This window comes from Amblyomma mixtum, chromosome 10, assembly GCF_055824585.1.
Source record: "Amblyomma mixtum isolate Tamu chromosome 10, ASM5582458v1, whole genome shotgun sequence".
NCBI classification, from domain to species: domain Eukaryota; kingdom Metazoa; phylum Arthropoda; class Arachnida; order Ixodida; family Ixodidae; genus Amblyomma; species Amblyomma mixtum.
This window is the reverse complement of record NC_143021.1, coordinates 49,409,751-49,430,242: the sequence shown is the minus strand read 5'-3', so window position 1 is coordinate 49,430,242 and position 20,492 is coordinate 49,409,751. Positions and strand designations below refer to the sequence as shown.

Below are 20,492 nucleotides of genomic sequence, written 5' to 3'. Positions count from 1 at the left end.
TCGGCTGGGTTTGTGGTAGAAAGTGTCATTAGTTGTTTGGAGGGACGTTATGTCATGTGTGGCTTTAAACACGGAGATTTAGATGTTCGTGCTTTGTGCATCTATGCGCCGACAAAAGCTAAAGAGAGACTGGGTTTTTTTAAAAACGTTGCTGACTTGTTTAAATGCAGTAGGCATCTCATTGTTATGGGCGACTTCAACTGTGTATGCGAAATGGAGGACAGAACGCCAGCCAACACCTGCAGAGATGCAAGTGCGGTATATCTGACAGACCTTATAAATGAGGTAGTCTTGCTGGATGGAGCCTACTTGGCAAGAGGTGGCAATTGTCAACATTTCACTCATTATCAAGGATCTAGCCATGCTAGATTGGATCGTGTTTACATATCGTCACCACTTGCTCCTAACTGTGAGGAATATGTGGTGGAGCCAGTTTCCTTTAGTGACCACAGTTTTGTTATGGTATCACTAGGTAGAAAGAAAAGGAAGGTTGAATGGGGCTTGTGGAAACTCAACGCGGATTTGTTGAATGATGACGCGTATGTTTTGGGAACGAAGGAAGAATTACACGCACTTTTAACATCAGACGGAAGGTCCATAACTGAACGATGGGAAACCTTTAAACAAAAGGTTAAAATGAAAGCAATAGAAAGAGGGGGCGAGTTGAAGCGTAATGCGCAGAAGGAAGAGAAAAGCCTCAGACAGGAGCTAGAAGCGCTGCTTTAAATAGAAGCCCAACTCCCCGGCGGGTTCAGAGAGGAAATACTAGCAATAAAAAGAAAGCTTGAGAAACTAGACGAAAATAAGTATAGAGGAGCAATAATACGTGCACGGGGAGAAAAGATACTGGCGGGTGAGGCTCCAACTAAGCGTGCCTTATCAGACGAAAAAGCATACGCTAGAGCTAAAGAGATATTAGAGATAGATTACAAGGGGAAAACGACGCACGACCAAGCTGGTGTTAAGAACGCCTTTGAGGATTACTACACGGAACTGTTCGGCCACAGATTACCCGATAAACCGGGGATTGAAGAAGGTTTTTTCACAGTAATGCCTAGGCTGGACCTTGATACTACAGCGGCACTCGAAAGAGATATCACCGTTGGTGAAGTCGAAAGAGCCATCGACGAACTAAACCTTGGAAAATCGCCAGGTCCAGATGAACTGAGTGCCGCTTTTTACAGAGTTTAAACCTGGTGTCGCTGTGGCCTTGCATGGGGTATTCGTCGAGGCATTCGAGTGCGGATAATTGCCTTCCTCTTTTACGCGCACTCACACAGTTTTGATTCCGAAAAGTAAAGAGGAAGTCAAACTTCGCACGGTCACTGGATACAGACCAATCACACTAACAAACGTAGACTACAAGGTGCTGATGAAGGTGTTGGCGAGACGACTCCAGGCTGTAATCCAGGATTTAATCGGCCCCCATCAAACATTTGGTATTAAAAACAGGACGATACACACGAACATCCATGTGACAAGGAGTGTTTTAGAGCTTTGTGATAGCGAATCCCTGCAGGTAGCCATGCTGCAGATCGATCTCGCTAAGGCATTTGACAGGGTGCCACATGACATCCTCTTTGATTTGTTGGACTATGTTGGTGTTGGTAAAGTTTTACGCGATGGTGTAAAAATGGCGTACAGAAACTGCACCACAAATCTTGTCATAAATGGTGAACTGTCGCGCCGTATAGATGTATGCTCATCTGTACGCCAAGATTGCCCATTGTCGCCGCTGTTGTTCTCACTGTTCCTTGAACCACTCTGCCAGAAAATTTTGCAGAATGAAGAAATACGCGGTTTTGGCTTCCACACGTGTGAAGTTCGTGTGCTTGCTTACGCGGATGACGTTGCCTTTTTTGCATCGGACAGGGAAAGCATTACGGCTGTACTGAAACCAACACAGGATTTTTCTGCCCAGAGTGGGAGCATGTTAAACATAGATAAGTGCATTGGTTTGTGGCATGGCGCATGGGGCATGACTCCAGATGTATTTGAAAATGTTCACTGGTCCACTACACCGAGCCTCTGGGGTGCCTCTTGATTGCTATCGTGAAAGCGATTCGGTCTGGGGCAAGAAGACCGGTGAAATGAGAGAGATGACATCTAAATGGCGTGGGCGCGACCTTTCAGTGTTGGCGCGTGCCACGGTATGCAATCTTTTTCTAGCAGCAAAGATAATGTACATCTTGCAGGTGTTGTACTGTACACGGGTGAATATACAGAAGTTACATCGCATCTTTGCGACATTTATGGCAGTCCAGTTGGGAGAGAACCTCCCGAACGAATCTTATTCGGCGAGTCGCCGAGGTGGGTCTGTCCCTCTCTCACTTGTTTTTAAGCCAAGTGGTCATGCGCTTCATGTTTCTCCGCGAAAGAAGAAACCCTCTCCTCCAGTGTTTTGTTCAGTTTATGTTGCCAAATGCACTCCCAGACTTTGTAATCTCCTCTGCCGGAGGTGGTCGCTACAGTGTGTCCCGTTACCTCCATGAGGCTGTCGCATCTTATCGATTCCTTGTCACCCGTTTTTCCAGAGAATATTTGGCAACTGTGAAGAAAAGGCAACTTAAGAAAGACTTATTACACGTCCTTTTTCCCGCTCCCTTGTATCGGTCGGCCTTTGGGGCCTCACCGGGACAAAATGTGTTAAAGAGGGCAAGAAGAATGTGGGTAACGCCTTCAGCAAAAACTTTCTTCTTTCAGCTGCACACAGGTACCTTACCTGTTAAAAGCTGCTTACATTAAAAAGACATATACGTCCAGTGGGGCACCCATTGCCTTCTGTATAGGAATGAGGAAACAATTGACCATGTTTTTGTCGACTGTAATAATGCAATCTTCTTTTGGGACGTGTTGCAGCGAACCATAAAGAAAGATTTGCCGCTCACTCCGCACGGCATTAGGTTTCTGCCTGTCGAAGACGATGGAGCTCCCTATGACACCGGTTTTCTGCTTGGCTTGCATGCAGTGTGGCGTAGTGCCATGGCATATCGCCATTGCGATCCTGGAGCCAGATCTGTGTATCAATATTTTGTTGAGAGTGTCCTGAAAATTTACGATGCGTTAAAAGACCGAGGGTATGACGAAGAAATTGTATCCCTTTTCTAGAATCTATCCCAACTGAAGAAGTTGGAATGGTCGCTGGAAGCGAGGAGTGCTGTAGCCATGTAAATAGCCATGTAAATAGCCATGTAAATAGCCATGTAAATAGTCACATATGTTGTAATGCACTGTATTCCCACGCCTTTTAAGGCAATAAAGAAAAAAAATGTCCCGGTTAGCACAATTGGTAGAGCGACTGCTCCGGTGAAGCGGTGGTCCTGGGTTCGATCCCCGTAGCAGGACGAATTTTTTTTTAACTACGAAGTTTCTGAGAAAGCTGTATAGCTTTCCTTTGTAGCCGTATGGCTGCGCTCGGGTGGATGCCAATGAGTAATTACTCCCTTATTACAAATCTACTCCAGCTTCGGGGATTCTCCTAAACAATTATTAAATCTTCCTGTTGGGCGAGTTGGTACTTCATATTGAATTAGAAATATTGTAGCGCAAACAAAGACACGGACAAAAAAGGGAGGGAACACACACACAAGCGCTAACTGTCAACTGAATTTATTCGGTGAAAGCCACACCTTTTATAGGCCGAAGGATCGTGAGAGAAAAAAAATAACAAAAAAAAACAAAACAAGGTTGAGTCAGAGCCAGCAAATCGCGAGCGCATGCGCGGGTAGACGAGGGCATCACACTTCGGTTTATCTTCCATCTAATCAACAAGTAGCTGCATTAAAATAGTCAATCTCAGCCTGGAACAGAGATAAAGAAGGTTCGCTGATGCACTCGCTGCCAAGTTTCTGTATGTGGTAGGATTCTAGGCTTATCCGTGCTGTCCTGTCTTTACTTTTGCCAAGAACCTTTGTCTCCTAAACCGGGCCACGCATGCTCCACACTTACTTACATGTGCAACAAGATGCTTGTATTTATCGCTTTTGTTTTCTAAATTTAGGGCGTGTTCCCCTAGACGGTCGTTGACACAACGTCCAGTTTGGCCTACATAAAACTTTCCACAAGACAGGGGAATGGAATAAACCACTCCAGTGGAACACCTTACAAACGGCTTCTGATGCTTTTTCAGGCACTCGCGCTTTTTTGCACTGCAAATGCGCGGACAGAGCTTTCCCAACTTGTTGGGAGCCGAGAACAAAACTGGTACTCCATGCCTGCCAGCAACTTTTTTGAGGTTGTGCGAGATTTCAGATTTTACTTTCAGATTTTACTTTCTGTTAAGGAATGCATTGATGAAAACGGCGACGTGTCATTCCAGAACTTAGCAGGATTGTCTGCAGATAATTTTTTAGCCTTATTGCAGTTTTACTTGAATGCTACTTTTATTGTTTTTAACGACCAGCTTTTTTTGCAGCGAAACGGCATTTGCATAGGGTCATGTGTAGCCCCTATTCTCTGGGACATTTTTTTAGCTAAGGTAGATAAGCGGCTGGATGAGAATTTCAAGGCGGGCGGGACAGTTTTAAAAGTGTTTAGATATGTAGATGATTTTTAGTACTTTTAACAAAGCAGGAGACCATCACCTACCCCTCTACAGTAGGTGGTGTTTTAGATACTTTTAACAAACACGGTCTTGGTTTGTCTTTTACCCATGAACTGCCCGAAGTTTCGGTTTTACAGTTTTTAGACCTTAAATTAACGTTTTGTGAAGGACACGTTTGCTGGAGCTATTACCCACGAGCAAAGAAGGAGTTGTTGCCGTATGACTCGGCGCACTCCAAGACTATCAAGAGAGGAATAGCGTCGCTATGCTTGGAATCTTCTCTCCAAAAATTGTGCCCACATCAGATGTTCCAGAGCTTTAATTATCAGATAAGCCGGCTTGTGGCTGCAGGGTTTCCCTGGTCGGTTCTGACAGCAGTCTCTGAGGCCATCCTTCAGATGTTCAAGCGTGGAACGAGACAAAAAACGGCTGATGCTCTTCAAAAGGCCCCTAGGCCAGAAGTTGTGCCCTACATCCACAAAATCTCGCACAACCTCAAAAAAGTTGCTGGCAGGCATAGAGTACCAGTTTTGTTCTCGGCTCCCAACAAGTTGGGAAAGCTCTGTCCGCGCATTTGCAGTGCAAAAAAGCGCGAGTGCCTGAAAAAGCATCAGAAGCCGTTTGTAAGGTGTTCCACTGGAGTGGTTTATTCCATTCCCCTGTCTTGTGGAAAGTTTTATGTAGGCCAAACTGGACGTTGTGTCAACGAGCGTCTAGGGGAACACGCCCTAAATTTAGAAAACAAAAGCGATAAATACAAGCATCTTGTTGCACATGTAAGTAAGTGTGAAGCATGCGTGGCCCGGTTTGAGGAGACAAAGGTTTTTGGCAAAAGTAACGACAGGACAGCACGGATAAGCCTAGAATCCTACCACATACAGAAACTTGGCAGCGAGTGCATCAGCGAACCTTCTTTATCTCTGTTCCAGGCTGAGATTGACTATTTTAATGCAGCTACTTGTTGATTAGATGGAAGATAAATCGAAATGTGATGCCCTTGTCTACCCGCGCATGCGCTCGCGATTTGATGGCTCTGACTCAACCCTTGTTTTGTTTTTTTGTCATTTTTTTTTCTCTCACGATCCTTCGGCCTATAAAAGGTGTGGCTTTCACCGAATAAATTCAGTTGACAGTTAGCGCTTGTGTGTGTGTTTCCTCTCTTTTTTGTCCGTGTCTTTGTTTGCGCTATAATATTTCTAATTCAATCCTAAACATTTGACCAACACTGTTCCCACTTCGAGTTATTGATCAATTCGCTGTCGCCCTACCATAAGCTTGCCATCCCGGTTAGCTCAATTGGTAGAGCGACTGCTCCGATGGAGCGATGGTCCCGGGTTCGAACCCCGGACCAGGACGAATTTCTCTTTAACTACGAAGTTTCTGAGAAAGCTGTTCGCTTTCCTTTGTAGCGGTATGGCTGCGCTCGGGTGGATGCAAATGAGTAATTACTCCCTTGCTACAAATCTACTCCACTTTGGGGGATTCCCCTGAACATTTGACCAACATGATCGCAAATAAGTTTTGCAAACGTTAACGCCCGCAGCATCTTGAACAAATCAGATTCACTCGAATCGTTACTTCTTGGTATCGGATCAGGGCAGAATGGTGGGCCTGTTGGTATGGCATGTCAATGGAGCCAGTCTTTGTGGCGATAAGAGAGGCTTGGTTAACGGCTGATATCTTGGACACCGAGATTACACCTCCGAACTACGTAACCATTCGCAAGGACAGGTCAACACGTAGCGGTGGAGCGGCTATTCTAAAAACAAATCACATTTCCTTCTCTACTCTGTCAGAAGTTCAGGATGCCGAGGAAATCTTTTGCAACATGAAGCTTGGCTTACACTTTCTCACAGTGTGATGTGTTTATCGCAGCCCTTCATCTGATCATTCCGCTATGACCTAATTGTATCACAATATGCACCGTCACACGCTAGGTTCGAGACTTCTCTTAGTAGGAGACTAGAACCTTCCAGATATAGAATGGAAACTAGAAGTGTGTGATGAGAGGCTTGGTGGTAAGGCATTCTGAAGACATAAAACTACGCGTCTTTTCAGCACTGCATCTTTGCATCTTTTCTGTGTCCTGTCTCCTGCGTAGTTTTATGTCTTCAGAATAGAATGGAAAGCTTTTGCAGTTTCATTGCCCTAGCTCTGAAGTTGTTTTAGATATTATGCTCCAGTTCGATCTTTATCAAGTAGTAAGCGAACCTACACGTGTACAGGCAACAACGTCCAATATACATGACCTAATATTTTTGAGATCACTTTTCAGTAGACACAGCAGAACTAGGAATCACTGATGGCATATCAGACCACAAGCTAGTTTTATGTGCTATCCCTATATGTAACAAAGATGGTTCCCTAGGATCGAAAATTACATACCCTCAGAAACTTCGTAGTTATAGAAAAATTCTTCCTGGTTTGGGGTTGGAACCTGGGACCACTGCTCCATCAAAGCATTCCGTCTACCAACAGAGCTAAACGGGACAGCAAGGTTATGGTAGGGCGAGAAGGAATTGATCAACAACTCGAAGTGGGAATAGTGGTGGTCAAATGTTTAGGCGTAGTTATAGTAGTGAAGTAATTACTCATTTGCATCCACCAGATGCAGCCATGTGGCTACAAAGAAAACCTTCTTGGAAACTTCGTAGTTAAAAGAAATATTCGTCCTGGTCGGGAGTCGAACCCGGGGCCACCGCTTCACCAGAGCAGTCGCTCTACCAACAGAGCTAATCAGTACGGCAAGTTTTTCGTGGAGCGAGAGCGAGTTGATCAATAACTCGAAGTGGAAACTTTGTCAGATGTTTAAGGGAATCCCCCAAGGTGGACAAGATTTGTAAGAAGGTAGCAATTACTCATCGACATCCACCCGAGCGCAGCCGTACGGATACAAAGGAAAGATATTCAGCTTTCTCAGAAACTCAGTAGTTAAAGAAAAATTCATCCTGGTGCGGGGTTCGAACCCGGGACCGCCATTTCACCGGAGCAGTCACTCTACGAAAAGAGCTAACAGGGAAGGAAAGGTTATGGTAGGGAGAGAGCGAATTGATCAATAACTCGAAGTGGGTATACTTTCGGTCAAGTGTTTAAGGGATTCCCCCAGAAGGAGTAGATTTATAATAAGAGAATAATTACTCAATGGCATCCACCCGAGCGCAGCCATATGGCTACACACGAAAGTTATACAGCTTTCTCAAAAACTTCTTAGTTAAAGAAAAATATGGCCTGGTCGGGGTTCGAACCAGGGAACGCCGCTTTACCGAAGCAGTCCCGGTCAGCCCAGCTTGATTTTATCGCATGCGACACAAAAGAGGTGTTATGCAGTTGCGGCTCAATGTTTTCATTAGAAAGTGCAACCTGTACTGTGCAAACGTCTTCGAACCACGTCATTGAGTTGCTTTCGCACAACACCAAGCTATCAATATGGCCTTTCATTCCTCCAAAATCGTTTCGTGTAGACAAATAATACGCTTCTTCCGAATGATTGAGCCCATTTCGTCTTTTGATTCAGTTTTCTTCGCGAACCCAGCACAAGTTGACGCAGTAAAATTTCAATTTGGACGGTGAATTGGGCTGGTTGGAAAGAATTCATACTCAATAAACCATCGGAAAAAAGAAACACTCAGGGAGGGGAAGGAAAAGGACAGTGCTGTTATGAAATGTTTATAAACGACAGCAGTACATTTAGAATCTCGAGGTATGCTCAAGCGGGAAAGGGCGCGGAACCAAAAAAAAGGTCAATCGAAACGGTGCTCACCTATTATGACATTTAAAAAATGCATATTCTCTGTCATATAATTACACAGACGGCTGACGCAATCATCCCGACCTATCCATATATGAGAGGGTTCAGAAACTTTTCATGCTAACAGATCGCGATGACGGAATAAAAGCTGTGCATCTCAGGAAGGAGGTAAAGCTGAATAGAATGTCGGCTAGGGTTCATTCCGGCTGAACCTAGTTTACAGACCGGAAGCTCGGTTAATATTGGTGGTTTAACAAACATGGTCAGACAGGGTTTTTGTGGTTCAAGTATATTGCGTATCAATGAATTCGCTTTTTTGTTGCTTGATGAAAGAAAAGTCTGTAGTGTGCTCTGCGGAGTAGTTTGCTGCGGTTAGAATCTGTGTAGTTTCGAAGTGGAGGAAACGTCCCGCATGCTCACACCTGGAGATTATAAAATATGCTGCTGTCGTTCAATTAAACTTTTCAGTTTCGAGACAACTGCGCGTTTCTCCTCTCCTCTCTAAGTTAGTTTTTCGCCCTGCTCAAGTTGAGTATGAAAAATTAAGCCTCAAACACAAAAACAAGAAAAACCCTGTGTGCGGCTTTGTTTCTCTGTGCACAAGGTGCAGGACATATGCGGAAACAACGACAGCAAAAAAAAAATATAGAAGACGTATTACAAGTGGATGAAGCACATTATGACAAACCTGCACAGGCAGACAAAGGCGTCAAAGCGGTGTTCACTACGCCGTTGCTGCTCCAACTGACTCCGCTTGCCAAAGCTCCCTGTCTTGAGTGCGGACAACATGATTTCTCAGTGATAGTCGAAAGCGCGTACACGTTCCAAACACCTGCGACTCAAGGGATAGGGTTTGTAAGTGTACTGCCCTCAAAACCGGAGTAGAATTTCGCTCTCACGGTAGCTGCATCACTGCTATAGCAAACGGCTTTTTGCTGACTGTAGTGCACGGCTAGCTCAGGGCAATGGCTGCTTTCAGCTTTCCATACTGTTCTCCTCGCCCAGAAGGTGAAGCGGCTGGACGAGAGGACCACCCACCAGTTCTTCATGCAACTGGCCAGCGCGCTCGCGTACCTGCACAAGAACGACGTCGCTCATCGAGACCTGAAGTGCGAGAACGTGCTGCTCACCACGGTGGACGTCGTCAAGCTCACCGACTTCAGCTTCGCCCGCTACTGCAGTACGTAGACGCAATTGTTTCGGTTCAGCAGCGTTTAACGTCGGCAGGCAAGCGCCGAGAGGCGGTGACGGTCTCGCTTTCCGTTCTCCACGATGACGTCCAACTCGCACGTTAGCCGACTTTCGCGCCATTCACAAGAGATCCCCAGCTCTTATTTGTGAAAATGGCCGAACGCAACCCATAGCTGACAGCTCAGGCTCAGCGAAGAGGCCGCAGGGAATAGTTGGTCTGATTCGCCAGCCATTTCTGGCCCGCCGGCCAGAAATGGCTGGTGAAGCACAAGCCCGTGGACTCCTGGACCAGTAGGGGACCACCCTGGAAGATTGTTTTTTGCGTGTGTAATAAAGTTGTTTCCATCCTTCCTAGTCGGTTCGATCAGACCACTGCCGAAATTTAACACTGCTCGAAACCGTTACGCGTTCCTTCCCCACAATGACATGACCGGTTTTGTATGCGAGGAATATTATGAAGTGACCTGGCGTACGTGCTTGGCTTCGTTCCTCTTCGTTAAGATTGCTTGCGTGGTCAGGATAAATAGGGGCTCTAACAAAAGGAGCGTAGTCAGGTTATTAGGACAAGACAGAAACGCTGCTTCAGTCAATGTGGTAGCCAGTTTCATGCGAGTGACCCGCAAAGGCGTTTGTGCGGTCGTTGTCGTTTTGGACGCTACTTTCATACTCCCTTATGCGCGTCGCCATTATTCTGGTCTCAACGAAGTTAACACTGCAGTAGAGGCACGGGATTTTGAAGACAACAAGATTTCAAGATTCAAGATTTTCAAGATTGCTTTTATTTCTTCCTTTCCAAGAAAGAGGGAGCTGAGGCAAAAGGCTGTAGTGCCTGACGAGGCCCCGGCGTCCATGTGCAGTTTTCAGTACAGTGCAACGGGGGAAAAATGAACACGTTACAAATCAAACAAACATTCAATGCATTACAGAGCAAAAAAGAGAAGCGGGCTCACACATTCCATAAAACGTGATCATAGCCGAGCAACCAAAATGACAAAGGCTGACTTCGTTTGCGCACGGAAAATATAGATGAAACATACAAGAATTTTTAGCGTTTAATTACTGCTCGGACACAAAAAGGGGCTGTATTTATTAGGTAAACTAACACTGTGTAAGAAGGTCAGTGCACAGCTGCTGAAGGATTTGACATATCATATTGCACTAAGTGGCGTTTGAATAATTTATTTATTAAACTTCCCTGTTGTAAACAACTGAGAAGTTTTCAATGCACCCTGGCTTAGAAAAAAAAAAATTAGCTAAACTAGGCAGCGGCTCTGTTCCACAATCGGTGCTAGCAGGTGGCGGCGGCTGCTTCGCGTTGACCTTTCCTACCCTCTCACTCCGTCAACCTTTTCCGACACCGCAGTTCCAGAAGTTGATTGCTCGCCTTCTACGGGTTGTCACTGGCACAGTTTTCGCGGCCGCGCCGTCCTGGCCTGCGGCGGTTCTTCGGTCTGGCTACGCCGTTTTGCTTCTGGGTTTATAGCCACCTTTCTGTTTATTTTCTATTTGCTCCAAGCCCGGCAGGCTCCCTCTTTCTTTCAGTAATATATATCCTTTTGTTTTTCTCTTCGGAGAAACAATAAAATTAGGGGCACACTTGAAGTAGTTCTTTATTTAGTTTATTTATTGATTTCATACTGCGGTCTTGTTGCGAAAACATTAGCAGGGTTGAGACAAAAATTAAATGAGAAAGAAATGCACAAAATAAAGCGATACATAACTTAATACACATGGGGTCACTCGTACAATCAAAAACTGAAATACGACACAACGCACAAAGGCAAGGATGAAAGCACATAAGACAATCACTCAGTACATAAAAACAAAAGCGACTTAAATAAATTTCTGTTACATTGTGGATAGTAAGGTATTCATTAATACTTCGAGGAAAAAACGAAAACTTGATGCTATTCTTTCTCGTAGTTAGTGCTGGTATTATCAATGAGTGTCGTTGTCGTGCACCGTAACCATTAGTCAAAATCAGAATGCGCTATGTGTTAATGTTGTAGCGTTCCTTTTTAATCTAAAAGAAAAGTTTTAAGCCGCATGTAGCAAAGTTTTAAGCCGCATGTTTGGTTCCCTTGAGACACGGATAGCAACCCACTTCGCTTGAGGAGCTCAGTAATCGATGTGTGGCCATATTAGTTATATTAATGCCTGTTTTTGAACTTTTTATAATTTGATGATAGTAAAAGGATCCCATGCGGCTATCGCACAGTTGAAAATAGGCGAATGCTCGCATTATAGGCAAGAAAACGCCCGGCAGGTGTAGCAAATTTTCGGAACCGTCTTAAGAAGAATAGTTTCTGGAGACAGTTCAACTAGAGGCCAAGCTATTTGCATTCGATGTTCTCTGAGAGAACACCCCTTTCAGCACTGTAGTGGGACAGTAAAGGGTTTTTCTTTAAAGATGTCCTTATAAAGACTGTTTCATCAAAGTTAATTTTCAAAGAAGGGTAAAACAGCGAAAAACACGAGGCGAAGAAAGAAAACTACACGCACCGCTCTGGTTTACATTTCTTTAGAATATCGTACCAACTTGTCCTAGATTCTGCCTTTGCACAGATAATTTCTATTTAGCACTGTTTTCACGTGTTATTACCTTATTGACGTTATGATTTAGCCTGTCTTGATTGTGAATAGAATCAATTTTTTCGTGCTGAACACAGTCATCAGCGTAGAATCTGATACCAACGAAAATATGATCAGCAATATGATTTATATAAATAAAAACAAAAGCGGAGATGAAACCAATTCCTCGAGGACGCGAGAATAAACTGGAACCTTATCGGAGAGGCCGAATTTAGTGCTTCAAATCATGTCGGTTAGTCAAATAACCTCTCATCCAGACGAGTAGTTTGTTATTTTGCAAACTGTAGCCATGTACATACAACATTTTGCTATGTGAAACTTTCCCAAATGCCTTAAGAAATTCATGAAAATAACTTATGTTTGTTTACCCGCGTTTCCGGCGTCTGCAAAGCCATGAATGATTTGTTGTGTACTAGTTGAAAATCGTCGCCGGAAGCCGTGGTGGATGCAGGTAAGTAAATTATGTTCCTCAATACAATCAGATATATATTTATGAATGATATGATCCAAGCTTTCGCAAGTTAGCGAAATTGGATGGTAATTTTTGATGATTATTTGGTCACAAGGTTTATGCAATGCCTTGGTTCTGGCGTCAGCAGGCGCCGCCAATCTGCAGGTGGTAGAGCGTCATTTAAGGATGTATTGTACAGAAATGCAAATATATTGCACCCCATTCAGCTTAACACTTAAAGTAGCATTTAGATATTATCTGGCCAAAGATATTTTTTTTTACTTCAAGGTTCAACAGCAGATTTATTGGTTAATTGGCATTTTAACGTCCCAAAGCAACTCAAGCTATGAGAGGTGCCCCGTAGTGAAGGGCTCCGGAAATTTGCACCACCTGGGGTTCTTTAACGTGCACTGACATCGCACAGTACACGTGCCTCTAGAATTTCGTCTCCATCGAAATTCGGCGCCGCGGCCGGGATCTAACCCGCGCCTTTCGGGCCAGCAGCCGAGTTCCGTATCCACTGAGCCACCGCGGCGGGTACAACAGCAGGTTTAGGATACCATGCTCATTCATCACCACATCGGGAATAGGAGGCACAGACGTTCTGGAATGCGGAAGACAGCTGTTTTCTTTTGCGAACACATCTTTGAAACTATTATTAAAAGCAGTGGAAATCGCTGCACCATCCTGCATGCAGCTACCATCAACCATGCATCCGTAGGCAGAACAAGACTTCGGGCAGCACCACGAATTTGTCGGGTGATATAATGATGGATGCTTCACCGCAGAACTGGTGGTTCACTTCACTTCACTTTAGTACCTTAAATGCCCCCAGGGTTGGGGACATTACATAAGGAGTGGGTTACATGTAAAAAGCAGAAAAAATACGTAAGGTACATAAATGTTTCGCTGTTAAAGACGGTACGTAAATGTTGATGGGCAGGTGATTGCGGCGATGTCGTGTGGAAGGCTGTTCCAGTCCTTGGCTGAGCGTGGAAAGAATGACGATGCAAATGTAGTGCGCGTACATGGCCGGGCTACTTGAAGGGGATGAGCAATGCGGAGGGAAATGCGTGCCGGAGGAATGATGTAGGGCAGACGACGAAGTGAGCTGAAATAAAATTCGTGAAACAAGCACATACTAGTAACACGACGCCTACAAGCCAGGAATGTTAAGCCTGCCTCTGCTTTTAGGGATGATATACTGACATATGAATAGCACGAATGTATGAATCTCGTGGCTCGATTTTGAACTGACTCTAGGGAATTTATTAGATAATTTTAGCTACGGCTCCACACAGCCGAGGCGGATTCTAATTTAGAACGGACAAGTAATTTGTAGGCAAGTAATTTCAGGTTTTTCGGCGCATGACGTAGATGTTTTAAGAATCCGAGGCTTCTGTAAGTGGATGATATGACTTTAGGGACGTGAGCGTTCCAGGTTAAATCATTGTACAATGTTACTCCGAAGTATTTGTAAGTCGCAGCTAATTCCACCGTGACGTGCGAGATTTTATACGAGAAGAGGAGAGGATTACGTTTTCGGCTAAATGACACGAGTTTGAATTTATTGGGGATTAGTTCCATGAGTCATTTTTTACACCAGTTCTGTTCGTTGATTAAGTCATTTTGGAGGGCGAACTGATCAGAGGCGCTATTGATTGTGCAATATATGACACAGTCACCGGCAAAAATACGGACGTTGCTAGAGACATGCGTTGGAAGCTAATTAATGTATAATTAAAATAGTAGCGGACCAAGGACTGATCCTTGCGGGACACCTGATGTTACCGGAACAGAGCTAGAGGCTTGATTATTAACGTTAACAAACTGGGTGCGGTTAGCCAGCAATTCGCTTATCCACTGTAATATGTTAGGATGAAGGTTTAACCAGGAAAGTTTTAATAGTGAGCGTTTTTGGGTTACTTTGTCAAATGCTTTCGCGAAGTCCAGGAATATTGCGTCAGTTTGTAGGTTACAGTCAAGGTTCACATGCAGGTCATGGATGAAAATGCCAAGGGTGCATCGCAGGATATGTTCTTACGGAAGCCGTGTTGAGTTGGATGAAAAATATTTATAGAGCCAAGAAAGTTCATTATGTAATTCTGTGTTGCCTGATTTGAAGACCGGAACAACCTTCCCACCTTCCAATCGCTGGGTGTGCTACCTGTAGAAATTGATTGTGCAAACAGTTTTGATAGATACGCTGCGGAAGCATGGCGAATATTTTTTAGGAACATGGGGTTGATATCATCAGCACCCTCAGAAGATGACATCTTGATATCTTCAATGATAGATATAATGCCGTGCACAAGAAACGTGATTGAAGGCATATGCAAACTCAGGTTGTCATTTACGGTACAAAGTGGCATATCAGTTTCGTGTGTGAAAACGAATGAGAAAGCGGCGTTAAAAATATTAGCGCATTCAATGCCACTGGTCATCTCGCCAAGTGGGTTAGAAAGTGTTATGACCGGTGCCTGTTTAGGGTTTAAAACTTTCCAGAACTTCCCCGGATTATTTGTTAGGATCTTGGGGAGGTCAGTTTGGAAAAATGCGCGTTTGGCATTATGGATCGAGTGCAAGTATGTTGACTCGGCTGCGTAATATTTGTTCCATGCGCATGCGCTCGCTTTGCGTTTTCCTGCGCGGAAAAGTCTCTTCTTTTGCTTTCAAGTGCTTTCAAAAGCTTTTAGAACCATGGTTTATTGTGATCGGCACGAAATGTGATGGTGGGAATAAACTCCGCAGTGAGTTTTGTAATTTTAGTTTTGAAACTAAGCCAGTTTTCCTCAATAGATCGATCATCGAAGCCTTTATCGGAGTTGGGAAAGAACGCCATTAAATAATTATTAATTTCTTCGCAATTCGCTCTGTCATAAAAGCGAATTGTTTTATGGAGTGTTTGGCGAGATTTCGGGATGACAGTGAAAGTAGCGTGTAAAACTTTGTGGTCACTAATTTCGCGGGGGTAAGTAAGCGATGATAAAATTTCTGGGTGTTTAGTTAGAATCCGGTCGCTTTGCTTCATCATTTGTTGTTAATGATAAACCATGTTCTAACCCTTCAGTTATCTCCGAAGCTTTTAACAAATACTTTATATCGGTATTCGCGAGTGACAATGACACTACACCAACTTTTAGTTTAGTCACTGAATTGCCGTCCTTCCCGAAGTTGGATATTACATACAATGGAATTCTTAATCTACTGTTACAAATTGACACGACGAAAAGCGCTGGAACCGATGGTATACCCAATACGTTTCTAAAAAAGTATTCTCAGTGGTGTGCCCGCTTCTTGACTGTGATTTTCCAAAAGTCCCTCCTATCCGAAACCGTTCCACATGTCTGGAAAATAGCTAATGTAGTACCAGCATTTAAGTCCGGTAATAAACAATGCCTCTCCAATTATAGACCAATTTCCTTATTGTGTACTTGTGGCAAGGTATTAGAGCACATTATTCATAAACATATCGTGTTATACCTGTGTAACAACAATCTTCTCTGTAATAATCAGCATGGTTTCCGGTCTGGGTTCTCCACACTTACGCAGGTAATTGAATTCTCACACGACATTGCATCATGCTTAAATAACCGCGGTCAGAAGGACGCCATTTTTATCGATTACTCCAAAGCATTGGATTTGGTTTCTCATGGTAAACTGATTACTAAACTTGACGCTTTTCTCAAAGGAACTCACGGCGTTCCGCTACTAGGCTGGATTAAGGACTATTTACGGTTAAGATTCTAGTTTGTCGCCTTCAATCCCTCTCAATCAGCGTATGTCTCTGTAACATCTGGCGTCTCGCAGGGGTCAGTTCTAGGGCCACTTCTATTTCTCATCTACATTAATAGCGTCGTCCAGATAACTGCGAACACACCTCTTAAAATCCGTTTATATGCAGATGACTCGTTCTGTATTCAAACATAAATAATGCATGCGACCAGCTAATTTTAAATAATGCTTTTTCTTCATTCTGTGCTTGGAGCAACGCATCGCAGATGAAGAATTTCAGCAAAACTATGTCGATGACATTCACTAACAAGAAGAATCCTTTGCGTTTTTCGTACACTAACAGCACTCATCAACTAACACACGTAAACGAGTTCAAGTACCTAGGAGTAACCTTTTGTTCTAACTTAAATTGGTCAAAACACGTCGATTTAACTTGCTCCAAGGCACTCAAGAAACTCGGATTTATAAAACATACCTTAAAGGATTCGACTAAAAACTGTAATTTGACGGCGTACAAATCTCTAGTAAGGCCTGTGCTTGAATACGCCTCGGCAGTCTGGTCACCGCACTTCGCTAAAGACATCACTAAACTAGAAAATGTGCAGAAAAAAGCAATAAGATTTATATATAAGCGTTATGACCGCCAGTTCTCTCCCACAGCTCATGCCTGCAGCTTATCACTTGACACACTTCAACAGAGACGTATATGTGATCACTTTATCACTCTTCACAAGATCATCAACAAATGCATTTATGTTGACGCCCCGCTTTTCTTTCGCCAGTCCTTCAGCACGTGTCACTCGCCGTACCAACCCGCTTAACATTGTGCCGTTTATGCCATTTTTAGACTGTTTCAAATATTCATTTTTTCCTTCGACAGTCGAACTATGGAATGATCTGGATGTTACATTACGTCAGATGTCTGTTGACCGCTTTGCGTAAGAATTGCCTGATCATGTATTTTCTTATTAATACCACACTATTGTTTATGTAAAATTCCTCATTCACACTTGTAATTATGCACTTTCCTACTGTTTTATCTACATGCTCCATCCTCTGTATCACTCCTGCAATGTCCCAATTCATGGGATAGCAGTGTTTGTAAATAAATAAAGTAAGGCCCAAGATGTAGGAGGATTCATGTGTGACGCGTTTGGGTAGAGTTACTAACTGGGTGAGATCGAAATTGAAACAAACGTCGAAAAAATTCGTCATTTCGGTGTTGCCTGTTGGTGTTAGGTTTAGCCAGTCAATTGATGGGTAATTAAAATCGCTAAAAAGAAGAATGCGCGTTGGGATATTTGCCCGTTATTTGATTTAGACTATCGTTGAACTGCGAGGAAAACATTGGACTACTGGAGGGGGGTTGGTAGCAGACGCCTTGTATACGATTTGTGTTACGGAACAGCAGATGATCCATCGTATTTCAAGTTCTGATTGGATGTTAATAACAGAACAAGGGAACAGCTGCTTAGTGGCAATAAGAACACCTCCTCCTCGTGAGCCCTTCCGCTCCTTGCGGAAAACGTTAAAATTCGGTAGATCAGCTAAATATCCGGATCGGTGACGTCGTCTGTTAGCCACGTTTCTGTTAATACGAGTATACTGCTGGCAGATGATGAAACACGATTAGATATGTGTTCACGCTTGGGAAGGAAACTACATATGTTGGTGAAGATAATAGAAAAAGAAAGATTTGGCAGCTTACCGCGAGGGCTGTTACAAGGAAGATTAGTAGCGCGACGATAAGACTTATGCTATGAGATTTCGTGGACAGACTGTGATGGAAAGACTTCGCAGAATTTGTGTGATGGCTGTGATGACTCGTTCGGGAATTTGGTAGCCAGGTGCTGGAAGTAGGAAGAGATTATGTCTACTTAGGGCAAGTAGTGACCGCTGATCGGGATCATGCGAGGGAAATAACTAGAAGAATAAGAATAGGGTGGAGCGCATATGGGAGGTTCTCTAAGATCATGAATGCCAGTTTACCAATATCCCTCAACAGAAAAGTTTACAATAGCTGTAACTTACCGGTACTCACCTATGGGGTAGAAACGTGCAAGCAAACAAAGAGGGTTCAGCTTAAGTTCAGCAAACGCAGCGAGCTATGGAAAGAAAAATGATAGGTGTAACGTTAAGAGAAAAGAAGCGGGTGGAGTTGGTGGGGGAACAAACGCGCAATAATGACATCCTAGTCGGAATCAAGAGGAAGAAATGGGCTTGGGCAGGGCATGAAATGCGAAGGCAAGATAACCGCTGGCCCGTAAGGGAAACAAAGTGGATTCCCAGAGAAGGAAAATGTAGCAGGGGGCGGCCGAAAGTTAGGTGGGCGGATGAGATTGAGAAGTTTGCGGAGATACGGTGGCCGCAACTGGCAAAGGGCAGGGTTAATTGGAGAGACATGGGAGAGGCTCTTGCTCTGCAGTGGGCGTAGTCAGGCTGATGGTGATGATATGATGATGTGTCCACTAACGCAGTTACCGCACAACCATCAAGAGCCTCCTCAGAGTGGGTGGTTCATGTACTCCTTTACAGGTTCGGCTTTGAGTGCGGTCTTGACTTCCTCGGTTGCTGTGATCATGGCAAGGGTATGCGGCTGCGATTTCCCTGGGCGACAGCATGATTCGGACGTCCGGTCGCGTAGTAGTTGACGTTGTTGCATACGGCGTCAGCGTATTGTGGGCTCGCCTTCATGCAGCGCGGTCGGTGGAGGATCTTCAGCGTAGCGCTCATGAGCGAGCTGACCTACAAAGGTTGCTGTCCTTAGTTTCACCTGTGGACGCTGGAGGACATTCTGCGGACGGGTTCGGCGTGGCTGCGGCTGGGCGATGCAAAGCGTACAGTCGTTTTCAAAAATACACGGCCCACGGCTTCAGCCGGCGGAGCGAAGCCGGAGCGGGCGCGGGGCCGCACCGCGGCGCTACTGTCTCCGACCGGCGCTTGGTGCGAGGGTGCCCCGCGTGACGACAGCCTTCGCCCTCACTCTCGAGCTGTTACGTAACGCGCCTGATAAAGGCTATGTGCGGCGTTCGCCTGTTTCGCCGCTGGGGCTCGCTTTGAAAGAGGGCGCCTGGATATTCTCGGGTGTCTGCGCGCGCCGTGTGGGTGCAAATTCGAGTGCCATGGCAAGGTGCTCCGCTTTGCCACGCTCACTTGCCGCTGCTTTTCAACAAGTATAGGCTCGTGCAGCGCTGAGATACCGCGGTTTGCGGTGGCTAGGCTTTGCTTCTCTGTTCTAATTGCACTTCGCACGTATAGTTGTGCCAAAAGCACGGTTTAAATATTTTTTCAATTCGTTTTAAGGCGCTTTAATGGCCCATTACAAAAAAAGCTGGTCGCGTCTGTGTAGGGAGATGGTGCAAAAAGGAGGGTGCCCTCATCGGCATTGCCTACATCAGAAAAATAAAGCTGCATTAGGGTGGGTTATGGCTTATTGTTTTGGAACAGGGGTGGATTCTACTGGATTGCAGTGAATTACGTAGGATTCAGTTGTATTACGGGCGTACTGTGGTGAATTCTGGCGAATCGCAATGGATTAAGGCACGATTATATGAGATTAGGTTGGATTACATTGAATTGGGTAATTAGGAGTGGGTCATGTGAGATTGGGTTGGATTATAGTGTATTATGTAGTGTTATGTAGTGTTAAATTTTAAGCCGTGTTTTTGGCGCAACTATACGTGCGAAGTGCAATTAGAACAGAGAAGCAAAGTATCGCCACCGCAAACCGCAGTATCTCAGCGCTGCGCGAGTCTATACTTGTTGAAAATCAGCGGCAAGTACGCACGACAAAGCGGAAGCACCTTGCCATGACACTCGATTTTCGCGCCCACACGGCGCGCGCAGACACCCACGAATATCCAGGCACCCTCTTTTGAAGAGAGCCCCAGCGGTGAAACAGGCGAACGACGCACATAAGCCGCGTTTACATGAATGCGACAGCAGCGCATCGTATTTCCTAGCGTATCCCGTGGAGCCGATGCGTTACTGTTTACACGTACAGCATCAAGTCCGGTGGGACCGTGACCCTTCGCCCATTGCACGCGGCAGAGGGGTCCAGTGTCCCCCATCTTGAGCCAAGTCTGCTTTGTCATACGGCGGGGCGGGGGGGGGGGGGTATTGTGTAGGCACGACAAGAAGGAGGAGGGACACCTCCAAACCTGTTTCCATTCACCGCTGAAGTCGACTTGCCATTCTCGATCTGCCCCCGTCTGGCGCATTGATGCGATGCG

At 44.8% G+C, this 20,492-nt stretch overlaps 1 protein-coding gene across 1 annotated transcript in view; it reads left to right on the top strand.

The window, feature by feature from the left end:
* The window catches only part of LOC149325737 (testis-specific serine/threonine-protein kinase 3-like), a 203,828-nt gene that overhangs the window by 19,253 nt on the left and 164,083 nt on the right, over positions 1 to 20,492 (top strand). Inside the window, exon 3 of the mRNA XM_089562739.1 lies at positions 9,297 to 9,471. Coding sequence (XP_089418865.1) covers positions 9,297 to 9,471 — 175 coding nt within the window. The remainder of the gene's footprint in view (positions 1 to 9,296; positions 9,472 to 20,492) is intronic.